Genomic DNA, 16,224 nt, shown 5'->3' on the forward strand with positions numbered 1-16,224 from the left:
TGACTGGAAACTACCATTGAATGCCTCTTCTATCATAGGCTTAAATATGATCTATTCTATGATCACTCTGCCCAGTTTGAAATGCTGCTAAAAATGAATCCTTACCTGCTCCATTCCTAGGAGAAATAAATCACAAATGGATTGGTGAAAGCAAAGGTCCCACTTCATAGTTTTAACACATCCAGTCATGTCAGATCAGGGATTACTTCAATGACGGGATGAAAGGAAGTATACACAAGCCTTTGAAAAGTGCCTCTTACCTGTTTTGGTGTTAATGCGGAAGTGTTTCCCGTCCGACAGCAGGATGTAGGACAGCTGCGCGTTCTTCCTGGAGTCTCGGTCCACCGCCTGCACCGTCCCTACCAGGCCCTGGGGCGAAGGTCCCTCTTGGACCGTGAAGAAGTAGGCCAGGCTGGTGAACACTGGTGCATTGTCATTCTCATCTAGGACAAGCACGATAACATTGGTTGTAGCGGTGGTGTTAGCCATAGCTAGTGTTGTTTCGTCTTGAACAGTGGCAAGGACTTTGAAGCGAAACATGGGCTCTGTTTCGTAGTCAAGGTTTTGGGAGAGAAAGAGCCACCCACTCGCGGGGTGGACTCGGAGAGGTGGAGGGGGAAAGTCTGGGTCAGGCTCCAGGGAGTAGGAGAGGACTGGATTGGGGTTGGACCCCTGTTGGTGGCTGCTGCTTCCTCGGCTTTGATGCGCCCTCACCTGGATGACCCGGGTGTCTATCTGGGTGCCCTCGCCCATTTCCACCTGGTAGACTAGTGTCTCGAAGGCCAGGGTGTCTTCAGTGGCACTGTGTGCCACGTTGACCGTGAGCATCAGCGTGGCGGTGAGCGAAGGTTCACCCATGTCCTTCGCCAGTATTTCGAAGGTGTACTTTGGTCGAGGGTCCCGAGGAAAGCTTTGGTTTAAGTACACTGTACCCTGGTCGGCATCCACATAAAATGGCACACTCCCCCTAGCACTACCACGTGACAGGAAATACTGCACCCTCCCGTTTGCGCCATTGTCTGCGTCGTGGGCATGGGCAATGAACAGAACCGTTCCGGGAGGCGTGTTTTGGGACACGGCAACGGTGTCTGCCATTTTGGGGAAAACAGGCGCGTTGTCGTTGATGTCAGCGATGGTGACGTTGACCTGGGTGCTGCTGTAGACGGGCGAGGCGGTGCCCGCATGGCACTGGAGCACCAGGAGGGCATAGGGCTGGGACTCGTGGTCCAGCGGATGGCTGGTACTGATCAGGCCCGAACTGGAGTGGACAGAGAACAGACCGTGGGGGTCGCCCGACGAGATGCGGTACGACAAGGAGTCCACTGAGTCTGGGATGACAAGAAAAACATTTATGGATGGATATAAATATTAAAATAAAACTAGGCCCCACAATATCAGGTATCTTTGGCTGACCTGTATAATTATTCCTATTTAGTCAAGCAATGAACATAATCGATAACTCGAGCAACCAATTCAACTTTCACAAAATGCGATAATGGGAATATCCCCCCCCCCTTGTGTTTTAACAGTAACTATAACGTAACAGCCAAGGGGAAGAGTAAAGCTTAAGAGGGGGCTTTCCCTCCCCTCCCTCAAAGCAGACATTCTTGATGTTTCACAGTTTTATCTCCAAGGGGTTAATCTGTTAACCAACGAGACAACCTTAAATGACTGTCTACTGCTGAAGAAAGGCTTAGTCGTTTAGATACACTGAAAGGAGTTGCATAGCTCTGGTCCAGGGCATTAGTGCGGTGCATGCCAACGCTGAGCCTTCAGGTGTTAGCTAGCCACACTAACGCCTTGGACCAGAGCTAGGAGTGACACTGCTCTGAGTGGCCAGTGACGGGATAAACCAGGGAAATCAAAAAGTGGGGAAACTCTCCACAGTAAGGGAATCCCCAAAGGGATTCCTCCTGGAAAAGTACAGGTCTTATTGAAAAGCTAGTTCACTTGGATTATTGAAGATCAGGGAGACACTTGAATATGCCCAGCTACCCATGTACAGCTAAATGATATGAGGTGAAAAATCACGTCACATGAGAAAAACATTTTTTTAAAGATGTGATGGCACATTACGAGAGGCGATTCTGAACATTGCATCTTACAATTTATGTTGCAACTTTTCTTAAACAATACAATGTCCGTGGGAAGAAGTTGCAGTAGCCTACAGTATATTGGAATTCACTTTGGATAATGTGCCATTCTGTCCATTTCAGTTTGGTCATGCAGCATGAACAGGACAAAACACCAGGTTTTCATATCAGCCTAATACTCATTGCCTTTGTTGGCAAATACCTCATTGCCAGTTGTATATTGTAGTCAATCCACTAACAGACTAACACACCTGCTTAGCAGACTAACACACCTGCTTAGCAGACAAATCAAAACAAGGTAGAACACAGTAAAGGGTAATAACAAAATATCCCTTTGTTTATATTTTAATAGCAAGGTGTTGTGAGCCATAGGTAGTGAGAAGATAACAGGAGGCAAAAAATTCCACATTGTGTCACTATCATTTGCCCATTCACCTATGGCCCTGCCAGGTGCTGAAGAGCACCAAAGCCTACCAAATCCCCTTTGTGTGATCATCCAGGAGGGAGAGACTTACCCCCCGACTCCCCTGCCACCCACCAGCCCTGGCAGACGGCCTGCTCCACAGTCTTTTGCTCAGCACTCACCTAAGCGCTCCGGGGTGAAGTTTCCCCCTAGGTACAGATCTTTGATCAGCTTCCCCTCCCCCAATCCTAACCTTAACCATTAGTGGGGAAAATGCTAAACTGACCGAGATTAGGGTCTAAGAGCATCTTCCCTACATCCACCTCAGCTGACAACTGCACTAAGCCTGGTCAGGAAGAAGAGGGACAGTTAAAAAGGGGGGAGTGACAGAAGTCTGTCACTTTAACGGACAAAACAAACAGGTCATGGATTACTTCCACCTACTAGTGACTGGGCCACTAGACTAATTTCGCATCTGAATGGATTAGATCGTTGTAAGCAACATGGTTGAACTGCACCTAGTCTTCCAGTGGACAAGAAAGAGCCATTACCATTTGGTTTACACTGATCTAACCCACACAATAAGAGCCCAATCAACATCTCTCACACCCGTCCATCCACTACTCACTGGCAGGGTTGAGGGCCTCCACGATTCCCACCGGGGTGCCAGGCAGGGCGTTCTCAGGCACGGTGAAGGCATAGCGTGACCTCTGAAAAACTGCTGGGGCCTGGGCACTGCGCAGGACGTTCACCGTGACCTCCGCGGGTCGGGCCGACGTCACACCCTCACTGTCCTGGGCGGTAATAGCCAGCTTGATGCTCGCAGTGCCAAGGTGGGTCAGGGTGGAGGTCAGGTAGACCACACCTGTAGAGGCAAAAGGATGAGGGCGGTCAACATTTTGGATTTTTTGTTCGAAGTAATAGGGGAAAATCAATTGCTAGAGTTATATTTGTCATTTTGTAAATTTGGAGAAAAAAATATAATTTAAATCAACATGTCTATTTTCTTTATGAATTAAAATCAGGGGTATGAATCTATATTAAACTTGTTGCCATAGTAGGGAAGGATTATTCACATGATTGGGCCTCTTAAAACTGCAATATGTAACTTTTTGGGCGACCCGACTAAATTCACATGGAAATGTGAGTTATAGATCTGTCACTCATTAAAAGCAAGTCTATGAAGTCGTAGATCTGTTCTGTGTGTCCTATTTCTATGCATCCTGGTCTTAAATTTAGTTTTTGTACACCAGCTTCAAACAGCTGAATATATTTTTGGTTATTGAAAAGATATTTCACAGCGGTCTGGATTGTACAATGATTCTTTACACCGAGTGCTTGCTTTGTCACACAAACTGAAATTAGGCAAACTATTAGAATTTTAACAATCAGGAAATGGCAGAATGATGTCTGCATATTGCACCTTAACAATTGGGCTTCTCTTGAATGGTAGACTGTGTGTGGAGCACAACAGACACAGGACATATGGTCAGGGGTCAGCTAATTTTGTCACCCGAATTCACCCTCAAATCTCACCGATTTCAGGCAGTATTGTACTGGAAAGCCTCAGTTAATAAAAGGGCTCCCACAGGGCCTGCACAGATGGCTGGAGCAATAGCAATGGTAACAATTAGCTTAGCAGTAGTTAATTAATTTACCCTCAAACTATTTTTATGAGCCTGCGTCATAGTAATACGCAAATAGACATTGTTCTGGAAACTATTGGTTAGAATTATTATAATGCTTTTATTACAACGATGTCATGTATATGAGTTCACTCGGCTCTGTAAAAATCATGTGCTTTCTGACACCATGACACAAACATGTCAAACTGCAATAACTCCCTCTACAATACCACGGCTGTATGGTGCCTTTCAAAAGGTCACTGGCTTGTACCATTATGAATGCATTAAATTGTCTTAATCATGGTAGTGTGTCATCATTTAGGACAATTGTATCTACTGCAGACTTCAAGGGCAGGCCTTCCTAAATCTGTAGCATCCCTGCTGTGAGGTGACTATAGCAATCATGTCCACTACTGGGGGCTTATGCCGAGTAAGCACATGTTTATCGCAATGTGGCTACTGGCATCAAATGATGCCAGGGTGCATGTGAGATTTCTAGCTGCAGGTTGTGTTATTAGTGCATGGTCAATGTGACTGACCAGCTGCGTAAAGGAATTGAGGTGAATACAGTAAATGAAGCAAGAAAAATACTCCATTGTCAAAGTCATCCACAAATGTATTTCTTAATTTTGTATTGAAAAAAAATTGTGGAGTTTAGAAAGCTCGAAGGTTGACACAAGTCATACCTACAAGTAGTGTACAAAATAATGATTTGAATTCATTGACATAGGACTGACATTACAGGTGTAGTACAGGAATCTGAAACTGGCAGCCCATGAGCAAGATGCAGCCTGCGAGACAATTTAATGTGGCGAGTGGTGGTCTTAGTAAAAAAGAATACTAAGTGGTTTGGGTATACAGTGGAGGACGGGAGGGGACTTCGTAAACACAACATAGTACTACAATAAGCAGCCCCTTAACACTGTGTTCCTCCACGACACAACAACCAAGACATAGAGTTGTGGTCAATTCAGTCAATTCAAGAAGTGAATTTCAATACACTTCCTGTATTGAAAATCGCCCACGGTTTTCTACGAGGACTTAATTCACTGAATTGAAAAAAATATTTGACCACAACCCTGTTTCATTCTTACCCCAGAGATCTCTGCTGTCATCCTACCTGTAGTTTTATCCACTGAGAAAAGGGAGGACAGGTCCCCGGCCAGGATCTGGTAGGTAACGTGACCATAGTCCCCAGAGTCCCTGTCAGTGGCGATGACGTTGAGGACCTCTGTGCCGGGCTGTGCGTGGCTGCTGACGCTGGTCACGTACTTCTCTGGGTTGAACACCGGCGGGTTGTCGTTCAAGTCATCCACCTCGATGTGGACATACGTCTGGGCACTCAAACCTCCCTGTAGGGCAAAGAGGGAGAGAAGAATATTATAGGATAGAATATTAACAAACAGTAAGACCGTTCAGGACAGTGACAAACACCAGCAATCTTGTACCATGTTTCAATATCAGACAAACAATATTCAAAAATATTTACATGTACTGTAATTTAGCATAACCGCTTATCCAGAGTGACTTACAGAGAACACATTCAACTTAGTTAAGGGAAAAAAAACAACCAGATACCACAGTTATTGCAAGTTGGCCCTTTTTCAAAATAGTGTCTATCTGTAGATTCAGTGACAGGAAGTAAATCTAAGGGATATGTGAAACTGTAAATATGACGTAATACAGAGTAAACAAAAACATTATGAACACCTGCTCTTTCCATGACAGACTGACCAGGTGAAAGCTATGATCCCTTATTGATATCACTTGCTAAATCCACTTCAAAATCAGTGTAAATTAAGTGGAGGAGACCGTTTAAATAAGAATGTTTAAACCTTGAGATAATTGAGACTTGTATTGTGTATGTGTGGCATTCAAAAGGTGAATGGGCAAGACAAAATGTTACTTTGAACAGGGTATGGTAGTAGCTGCCAGACGCACTGGTTTGTCAAGAACTGCAACGCTGCTGGGTTTTTCCACGCTTAAGTTTCCTGTGTGTATCAAGAATGCGCCACCGCCTCGCCAGTGGCGCAGGGGTCTAAGCCACCAGTTGTACGGTGTTTCCTCCGACACATTGGTGCGGCTGGCTTCATGGTTAAGCGAGAAGTGTGTCAAGAAGAAGGGCGGCTTGGCAAGGTCGGGTTTCAGAGGACGCATGGCTCTCAACTTTCTTCCCTCCCGAGTCCGTACGGGAGTTGCAACGATGAGACAAGACTAATTACCAATTGGATATCACGAAATTGGGGAGAAAAAGGGGTAAAAGGTACACAATTTTATACAGTGTTCAAAAAAATAAAGGGAACACTTAAATAACACATCCTAGATCTGAATGAATGAAATATTCTTATTAAATACTTTTTTCTTTACATAGTTGAATGTGCTGACAACAAATTACCTTTGTGAGGTAATATTTTGATTTATTTTACACAATGGTATCCATTTCAAAGTGTTTCTCGAGTTTCATCCTTCTGCCATCGGAGTTTAAGTTTCTCATTTCTCCAGTTTATGTGCATACGTATGTCTAAGTGTCCGTGGAGGACCGCACATTCTCCCGTCAAGTTTGTTTTTTATAAATCTCAAAGTCAGCTTAGAAAGTGGTGTACGCCTTTCTTTTGTGCCTACACAATATTTTAAAAAACTATTTAGAACTCCATCACTCTCCTTCTTGGTCTGGAGGTGTGTTGGGTCATTGTCCTGTTGAAAAACATAATAGTCCCACTAAGCACAAACCAGATGGGATGGAATATCACTGCAGAATGTTGTGGTAGGCATGCTAGTTAAGTGGGACTTGAATTCTAAATAAAATCACTGACAGCGCCACCAGGAAAGCATCCCCACACCACCACCTCCATGCTTCACGGTGAGAACCACACATGCAGAGATCATCCGTTCACCTACTCGGCGTCACACAGACATGGCGGTTGGAACCAGTCTAATGTCCATTGCTCATGTTTCTTGGCGCAAGCAACTCTTCTTCTTTATTGGTGTCCTTCAGTAGTGGTTTCTTTGCGCAATTCAAATAAAAAAATGTATTAGTCACAGGCGCCGAATACAACAGGTGTAGACCTTAGTGAAATGCTTACTTACGAGCCCCTAACCAAACAGTGCAGTTGCAAAAAATTACAGATAAGAGATAACAAGTAATTAAAGAGCAGCAGTAAAAAATAATATACACGGTGGGGGGGGGTGCCGGTACAGAGTCAATGTGCAGGGGCACCAGTTAGTTGAGGTAATATGTACATGTAGGTAGAGTTATTAAAGTGACTATGCATAGATGACAACAGAGCGGGGCAGTGTGAGGGGGGGGGGCAATGCAAATAGTCTGGGTAGCCATTTGACTAGTTGTTCAGAAGTCTTATGGCTTGGGGGTAGAAGCTGTTTAGAAGCCTCTTGGACCTAGACCTGGCGCAACGTTACCGCTTGCCGTGTGGTAGCAGAGAGAACGGTCTATGACTAGGGTGGCTGGAGTCTGACAATTTTAGGGCCTCCTGACACCACCTGCTGTAGAGGTCCTAGATGGCAGGAAGCTTGGCCGCAGTGATTTACTGGGCCGTTCGCACTACCCTCTGTAGTGCCTTGCGGACGGAGGCTGAGCAGTTGCCATACCAGGCAGTGATGCAACCAGTCAGGATGCTCTCGATGGTGCAGCTGTAGAACCTTTTGAGGATCTGAGGACCCATGATAACCTATTCCTCCTCAGGAGACTGAAAAGATTTTTGTCGTGCCCACTTCACGACTGTCTTGGTGTGTTTGGACCATGTTAGATTGTTGGTGATGTGGACACCAAGGAACTTGAAGCTCTCAACCTGCTCCACTGCAGCCCAGTCGTTGAGAATGGGGGCATGCTCGGCCCTCTTTTTCCTGTAGTCCACAATCATCTCCTTTGTCTTGATCACATTGAGGGAGAGGTTATTGTCCTGGCACCACACAGCCAGGTCTCTGACCTCCTCACTATAGGCTCTCTCATTGTTGTCGGTGATCAGGCCAACCACTGTTGTATCATAGTCAAATTTAATGGTGTTGGAGTCGTGCCTGGCCGTGCAGTCATGAGTGAACAGTGAGTACAGGAGGCGGCTGAGCACGCACCGCTGAGGGCCCATGTGTTGAGGATCAGCGTGGCGGATGTGTTGTTACATACCCTTACCACTTGGGGGCAGCCTGTCAGGAAGTCCAGGATCCAGTTGCAGAGGGAGGTGTTTAGTCCCAGGCTCCTTAGCGTATTGATGAGTTGAGGGAACTATGGTGTGGAACGCTGAGCTGTAGTCAATGAATAGCATTCTCACATAGGTGTTCCTTTTGTTCAGGTGAGAAAGGGAAGTGTGGAGTGCAATAGAGATTGCATCATCTGTGGATCTGTTGGGGCGGTATGCAAATTAGAGTGGGTCTAGGGTTTCTGGGATAATGGTGTTGATGTGAGCCATGACCAGCCTTTCAAAGCACTTCATGGCTACAGACATGAGTGCTACGGGTTGGTAGTCATTTAGGCAGGTTACCTTCGTGTTCTTGGGCACAGGCACTATGGTGGTCTGCTTAAAACATGTTGGTATTACAGACTGGGACAGGTTGAAAACATCAGTGAAGACACTTGCTAGTTGGTCAGCGCATTCTCGCAGTACACGTCCTGGTAATCCATCTGGCCCTCTGGCCTTGTGAATGTTGACCTGTTTAAAAGGTCTTACATCAGCCGCGGAGAGAGTGATCACAGTCTTCCGGTACAGCTGGTGCTCTCATGCATGTTCCAGTGTTATTTTCCTCCTCTTTGCTTATTTAAGCTGTTCTTGCCATAATACAGACTTGGTCTTTTACCAAACAGGGCTATATTCTGTATACCACCCATACCTTGTCACAACACAACTGATATGCTCAAACGCAATAAGGAAAGAAATTCCACAAATTAACAAGGCACACCTGCTAATTGAAATGCATTCCTGGTGACTACCTCATTAAGCTGCTTCAGAGAATGCAAAGCTGTCATCAAGGCAAAGTGTGCCTACTTCGAAGAATCTCAAATATAAAATAAATTTTGATTTGTTTAACACTTTTTGTTATTGCATGACTCCATGTGTGCTATTTCATAGACAAATGTAAAATAGTTAAAAAAAAAAAAATGTAAAAACCTTGAATGAGTAGGTGTCCAAACGTTTGACTGGTACTGTTTATATTAGAATGGTCCACCACCCAAAGGACATCCAGCCAACATGACAACAGTGGGAAGCATGGGTCAGCATCCCTGTAGAATGCTTTCGACACCTTTTAGAGCCCATGCTGGACTAATTGAGTCTGTTGAGGGCAAAAGGGTTGGGGAGGTGCAACACACTATTGGGAAGGTGTTCTTAATGTTTTGTACACAGTGTATAACCACTAATATAACTACGTGATCATTCTCAACTCACCTGATCCTCAGCTTTCACTAATAAATCATAGGTCGCCAAGCCTGAATCCCTGTCGATATCCTGTGAGATGCAAAGCTCTCCAGAGTCTGGGTTGATTTGGAAGAGAGGGTGCGTGTCCTGTTTATCAAAGCCGTCAGAGATGGAGTAGCGTACCGTACCGAAATCCCTGCCATCCACATCAGTGGCCACAACCTGCAGAGGGTAAGGAAACATCCTCCATCACATGGGTTGTAAAGTCAAAGTTCTAAAACACAGGTTGATATAGATCTTTGTAGTTTGAATATTTTAAAATATCCATAGGAATGTAACCAATTCTAGCAATTCAGCTTGTGGTCGCAAACTAAAAGGGAGTGGGGCGTGACTCAACACAATTTAAAAAAAAAATTAACTTCACATGTGTTTGTTGGCCAGGTAAGGCCCTTTAGTTTCTCTCATAAATGTTGTTTTCCCCATACAGGACCACCAGGGAAGAATTCAGGGCCCAGTATTTTAGCTGCTGACCCATAAGCTCCTATGTGGCCTATGACCTTTATGATGGGGCTCAATCTTGACGCCATGTGTTGGTTGACGAGACATACCAGGTTGCCCATCTGGGCTTCTTCCTTTATCTCATTAAGACATTAGCTATGGGGGAGGGTTCGTGGCAAGGGGAACAGCAAACACATGACAAAACAATTGGATAATGACCCTAAGGATCATGACCACCAAGGATTACCTAAGCCAAGTCTGAGTGTACGTTAGCGGAAACGTGAAGGGATTGAACATGTGGTTGTAACCGAAATCGTATTTACGCCGGTATAGCTCTTCAGGAGAACCTCGACTTGGCTCTGACGGAGGAATTACAGTAATCTGTGGCCATACAAGAGGTGTGCGTAATACGCTTTCTATGGTTTTGGCAAATGTTGTAAGTTGCTTAGGTAGAGGATGAGGGCACCTTTTCCAGGAGCTCTACCTGCAAATCGCTTTGAAGTTTGGGTTTAGCGCTAAAGCCAGGGAGTTGGGTGGAATGGTGCCAAAACCCTAATCACAACATGTTTTGTCAGGTCACATTATGGAGGTCAGAGGATGGCATCACATCAAGTTAGCATCCCATAAACTAACTTCTACCTGAAAGGGGAAGACACGGAACACTTTCTACTGTCCTTTATGTGGGGGGAAAAGCATCATTCAGGAATAGTACAAAAGAGTTTTAGCAACTTATGTTATACATTTAATTTTTAATGATGACTGTGTTACTACCTCGGACAAAGTCTGACAATATCACCTGGGGCTTTAACAACGACGTGTCTACTTGGCAGGTCTGCCTAAATCTGATGTTCTTTCCCCATAAACCTTGTCGTATTAATCTCCACTTTACAGATACCCTTTCCTTTACAAGTATGCACATCTCATGAGCTGGACATTAGATCGTTAATGATATAACCCAGGCGTAAGGCAGGGGTGATTGGTGCACCTTGACCTATTCATCTTAGAGGTTATTGTATCATCTCTGTGGATATGGCGCCATCTATTATAACCAACACACTTGGGTTGACAAAGACCATATTTCTGAATGAGGGCATTTAAAAAAACGTAGGTACGTAAGTTTCTTCTCCCATAACTGGTGGTACTAGGCACAGTGAGCTGGTTGGAGACAGTGAGACAAGACTATAAATAGCCATCCTTATCCCAGGGGAAAAGAGTATGAGCAAAAGACCTGGATCAAAGCAAAGACCATGTGAGACATCACTCACTTGTAAAGGACTTGCACAATGTCTGCAGCAAATATCTACCAGCAAAGATCTAGTGTGAATCCGCATACAGGCCGTAAAATAACAAGTGGAGCCAAGAAGCTAGATAAAGACCGCCTTTGAACCTGGGGATTCTTTGATGGGAGTTTATGGCCGTTTGTCTTACACATACACCCAATGCAAAACATGAGAGATTGCAGGTACGTTTCGGAACGTATACGACAGATTCATCTCACCGTCCCCATTTGATGGTGCCCTTCCCTTCCCACCATAAAAGTGATATCATGCCGGGCTTTATTGACTGTGAGATGAGGTGTTAGATACAGGTCAAGGTCTGCAACAGTTTTTAGTTGTTGCTTACTCATATGCATGCAAATGTAATGACCCCTTGCTGTGTGTGTGTACACAGAGGGCACACTGGCACGAGAACTACCCCATTGTTTGACATACCAGCTAACACTATACGCACAACAATGCAATCACATTGAAAAGCCCAAGCAGAGGTTCTGCCTCATGTCGTGTGACATTGCATGGCTCTTTTCTTTGACCGTGTCCATCTGTATTACAGTTGACAGCTGGGACACTGTATACATAGCATCGAGGGGAATGAGGGGGAAAATACTACAAGCGTTTCCTAATACTGGTTCGAGGGACTTTTTTGTTGATGTAATGCATATAAGCTATAAAGTTGTTCATTTACTGGTGAGTATAGTCGTGTATCAGACAGTGCTATCATAAATGAAAAACAATGTGGAAGTGGAAATATACAGTGTATATTCAGACCCCTTGACTTGTTCCACATTTTGTTAGGGTACAGGCTTATTCTAAAAATGTATTTAATTGTTTCCCCTCCCCTTAATTCACACACACAACCTCATAATCACAAAGCAAAAACAGGTTTAGAAAGGTTTGCTAATTTATTAAAACATATACTGAAATATTACATTTACATGAGTATTCAGACTCTTTACTCAGTACTTTGTTGAAGCACCTTTGGCAACGATGGCTCAAGTCTTGTTGGGTATGACACTACAAGCTTAGCAAACCAGAATTTGGAGAGTTTCTCCCATTCTTCTCTGCAGATCCTCTCAAGCTGTCAGGTTGGATGGGGAGCGTTGGTTGCACAGCTATTTTCAGGTCTCTCCAGAGACATTAGATTGGGTTCAATTCCGGGCTCTGGCTGGGCCACTCAAGGACATTCAGAGATCAATCCAAAAGCCACTCGTGTTGTCGTGGCTGGGTGCTTAAGGTCATTGTCCTGTTGGAAGGTGAACCGTCGCCCCAGTCTGAGGTCCTTCATCAAGGATCTCTCTGTACTTTGCTCCGTTCATCTTTGCCTCGATCCTGACTAGTTTCCCCAGTCTCTGCCACTAAAAAAGATCCCAACAGCATGATTCTACTACCACGCTTCACCGTAGGAATGGTGCCAGGTTTCCAACAGACGTGATATGTTATTATGGTGTATTGGGGTATTGTGTGTAGATTGCTGAGGATTTTATTTTATACATTTTAGAATAAGGCTGTAACAAAAAATGGGTCTGAATAGTTTCCGGCACTCTGTGTGTGTGTGTATGTATGTATGTATGTATGTATGTATGTATGTATGAGCATAGTGCACCTTGAATCAGGAAAAACGGACTCCTTACTCATTTTCATAATACCCCTTTTTCCACTGCCAGTTCTTTCCCAATTTGTGTTTTTCTACTTATTGTGCACGGTCTTCCCCTCTGATAGCAATTAGTCTTCCGCAATTACGTTTCAGAAGTTAATTTGTTAACAGATTGTCCTACTCAGAAGAATTCTAATGAGGGACGGCAGAAAATGGGCTCAGGATCAGCATGCCCAGTAGTGGCCCTTTTATAACAGCTGTCTTACTGTTCAACCTATGAACACAATTTGAGTGTTAGTCTATTTCTTCAACCCCATTCCTCAGCATAGCAAGTGCTGTGTGGCTGGAAAAAAATTAAGGACGGTGCTTTTAATAGCATCCCAATATTGCTGAAACTGAATTTTGTTGTCCTTGTTTCTTCCACCATTCAAACCTGCCCCTTGGCAACTACACAGACAGACTTTGTGATTAATGGTTCATTGTCATGGCCCTTGACTTGTGCCAAGCTAAGGAGGTGGTACCAAGCCTCAGATCTGTCATATCACATAAACCCCGGTGCTGGACTGGGTCAGTGTGTTGGATCCAGCCTTGACAACACTGGTGGCTTTGTGAACACAGAGAAAGCATGCCACTGTCCCAAGAGCGAGAGCGAGAGAGAGAGAGCGAGCGCTCGTACCCGCAAGAGTTGATGATTAATTTGTCCACAATCTTGTCATTTGGGCTGATAGTCCTCACCTTTTAAAATAAAGGGCCATATTATTTAAACAATAATTTCATAGAAACATACTTGTGGGAATTTTAAAAAACGAATGTTATACTGTTGTGCATAGGGTAATCCCATGGTAACAGTGACACCGAGACTCAGGTTTTTCACTTTAAAATGCATGCTAAACAAAAGCCATTGGTTGCAAAGTTAAACCAACCAACTATGCACAAGGACAATTTTTTTTACAAAAATTCACTGAATTTGACAAAAACACATACTTGAACAGCGCAGATGTAAAGCTTTGGAACAGAGTTTTCCAAAAACTCTTAAATGTCTGCAGAAAGAATTGTGTCCCCGTTGTGATTTGACAACTTGCTTTTATTATTGAACAACAAGTCAAGTGCATTAACATCTGATAACAGAATGATGGTAACTGATATCAGTTATTTAAAATGGTACCCAAGAGGATGGCTGACGTGTTACATGCCCGTAATCAATTGTGCCATTTTGTTCATTTTTTTGCATTGTTTGTAACTTATATTGTACATAATGTTGCTGCTACAGTCTCTTATGACCGAAAATAACTACTGGACATCAGAACTGGGATTACTCACCACGGACTGGAAGAAGCTTTTTCCTTTAACGAGTCTGACAAGAAAGATACTGCTCTACCGGGAAAAGGCCCAGATCCACGACATTTGCGTGAAGAAAAGACAGAGGAAAAGAGATCAGGCTGCCTTTTGAGAATCCGTAGGCGAGCAAGAAAACTCCCATTGCCACCAATTCTACTTGCTAACATGCAATCATTGGAAAATAAAATGGATGACCTACGATTATCCTACCAACGGGACATTAAGAACTGTAATATCCTGTTTCACACCCACTCGAGGCTGAACGACGACATGGAGAATATAGAGCTGGAGGGATTTTCAATACAACGGCAGAACAGAGAAGCTACGTCTGGTACGATGAGGGGTGGGGATGTGTGTGTCAATAACAGCTGGTGCACGATGTCTAATATTAAAGAAGTCGAGGTATTGCTCGCCTAGGGTAGAGTACCTAAGGATAAGCTGTAGACCACACTATATTATTCATAGCCGTTTATTTACCACCACAGACCGATGCTGGCACTAAGAGCGCACTCAACCAACTCTATAAGGCCATAAGCAAACAAGAATATGCTCACCCAGAAGCAGTGCTCCTAGTGGCCGGGGACTTTAAACGCAGGCAAACAAATCAGTTTTACCAAATTTTTACCAGCATGTCACGTGCAACCAGAGGCGGGGGAAAAAAAAAAAAAAAAAAAAAAAAAGACTCTAGACCACCTTTACTCCACCGACAGAGATGCATACAAAGCTCTCCTCTACCCTCCATTTGGCAAATCCGACCATAATTCTATCCTCCTGATTTCAAACAAAAACAGGAAGTACCAGTGACTAGCTCAATACGGAAGTGGTCAAATGGCGCGGATGCTACAGGACTGTTTTGCTAGCACAGACTGGAATATGTTACGGGATTCATCCAATGGCATTGAGGAGTATACCACCTCAGTCATCGGCTTCATCAATAAGTGCATTGACAACGTCATCCCCACACTAAGCATACGTACATAACCCAACTAGATGCCATGAATTGCAGGCAACAGCCACGCTGAGCTAAAGGCTATAGCTGCCGCTTTCAAGGAGCAGGACACTAATCCGGACACCTATGAGAAACCCTGCTATGCACGCAGACGAACAATCAAACAAGCAAAGCATCAATACGGGATTAAGATTGAATCCTACTACACCGGCTCTGATGCTCGTCGGATGAGGAGGGGCTTGAAAACTATTACGGACTACAAAGGGAAACCCAGACGCGAGCTGCTCAGTGACGCGAGCCTACTAGACGAGCTAAATGCCTTTAATGCTCACTTCGAGGCAAGCAACACTGAAGCATGGATGAGAGCACCAGCTGTTCTGGCTGACTGTGTGATAACGCTCTTGGTAGCAAGACCTTTAAACAGGTAAACATTCGCAAAGCCGCTGGGCCAGATGGATTACTAGGACGTGTACTCAAAGCATGTGTGGACAAACTGGCAAGTGTCTTCACTGACATTTTCAACCTGTCTCTGACTGAGTCTGTAATATCAACATGTTTCAAGCAGACCACCATAGTCCCTGTGTCCACGGAAGCGAAGGTAACCTGCCTAAATGATTACCACACAAGTCGGTAGCCATGAAGAGCTTTGAAAGGCTGATCATGGCTCACAACAGCATCCTCCCGGATACCCTAGACCCACTTCAATTCGCATACCGCCCCAACAGAGCCATAGATGACGCAAACTCAATCGCATTCCACACTGCCCTTTCCCACCTGGACCAAAGGAACACCTGTGAGAGAATGCTGTTCATTGACTACACCAGTGCCCAAAGCTCACCACTAAGCTAAGAACCCTGGGACTAAACACCTCCCTCTGCAACTGGATCCTTGACTTCCTGATGGGCCGCCCCCAGGTGGTAAGGGTTGACAACAACACGTCTGCCACGCTGAGCCTCAACACTGAGGCCCCTCAGGGGTGTGTACTTAGTCCCCTCCTCTACTCCCTGTTCACCCACGACTGTGTGGCATAACACGACTCCAACACCATCATTAAGTTTGCTGACGACGCAAAAGTGTCGGCCTG

General features: G+C 44.6%; 1 protein-coding gene across 2 annotated transcripts in view; it reads right to left on the reverse strand.

Annotated features, from left to right (window-relative positions):
* dchs2 (dachsous cadherin-related 2) overlaps nucleotides 1-16,224 on the reverse strand; it is a 50,026-nt gene that overhangs the window by 28,775 nt on the left and 5,027 nt on the right. For both annotated transcript variants that reach the window (XM_024398424.2, XM_024398425.2), the window contains exons 2-5: nucleotides 9,515-9,706; nucleotides 5,242-5,473; nucleotides 3,125-3,361; nucleotides 261-1,328 (exon numbers count right to left, since the gene is read on the reverse strand). In XM_024398424.2, the coding sequence (XP_024254192.1) occupies nucleotides 261-1,328; nucleotides 3,125-3,361; nucleotides 5,242-5,473; nucleotides 9,515-9,706 (1,729 nt within the window). The remainder of the gene's footprint in view (nucleotides 1-260; nucleotides 1,329-3,124; nucleotides 3,362-5,241; nucleotides 5,474-9,514; nucleotides 9,707-16,224) is intronic.

Source organism: Oncorhynchus tshawytscha, linkage group LG34 (assembly GCF_018296145.1).
Source record: "Oncorhynchus tshawytscha isolate Ot180627B linkage group LG34, Otsh_v2.0, whole genome shotgun sequence".
In the NCBI taxonomy this organism is placed as follows: domain Eukaryota; kingdom Metazoa; phylum Chordata; class Actinopteri; order Salmoniformes; family Salmonidae; genus Oncorhynchus; species Oncorhynchus tshawytscha.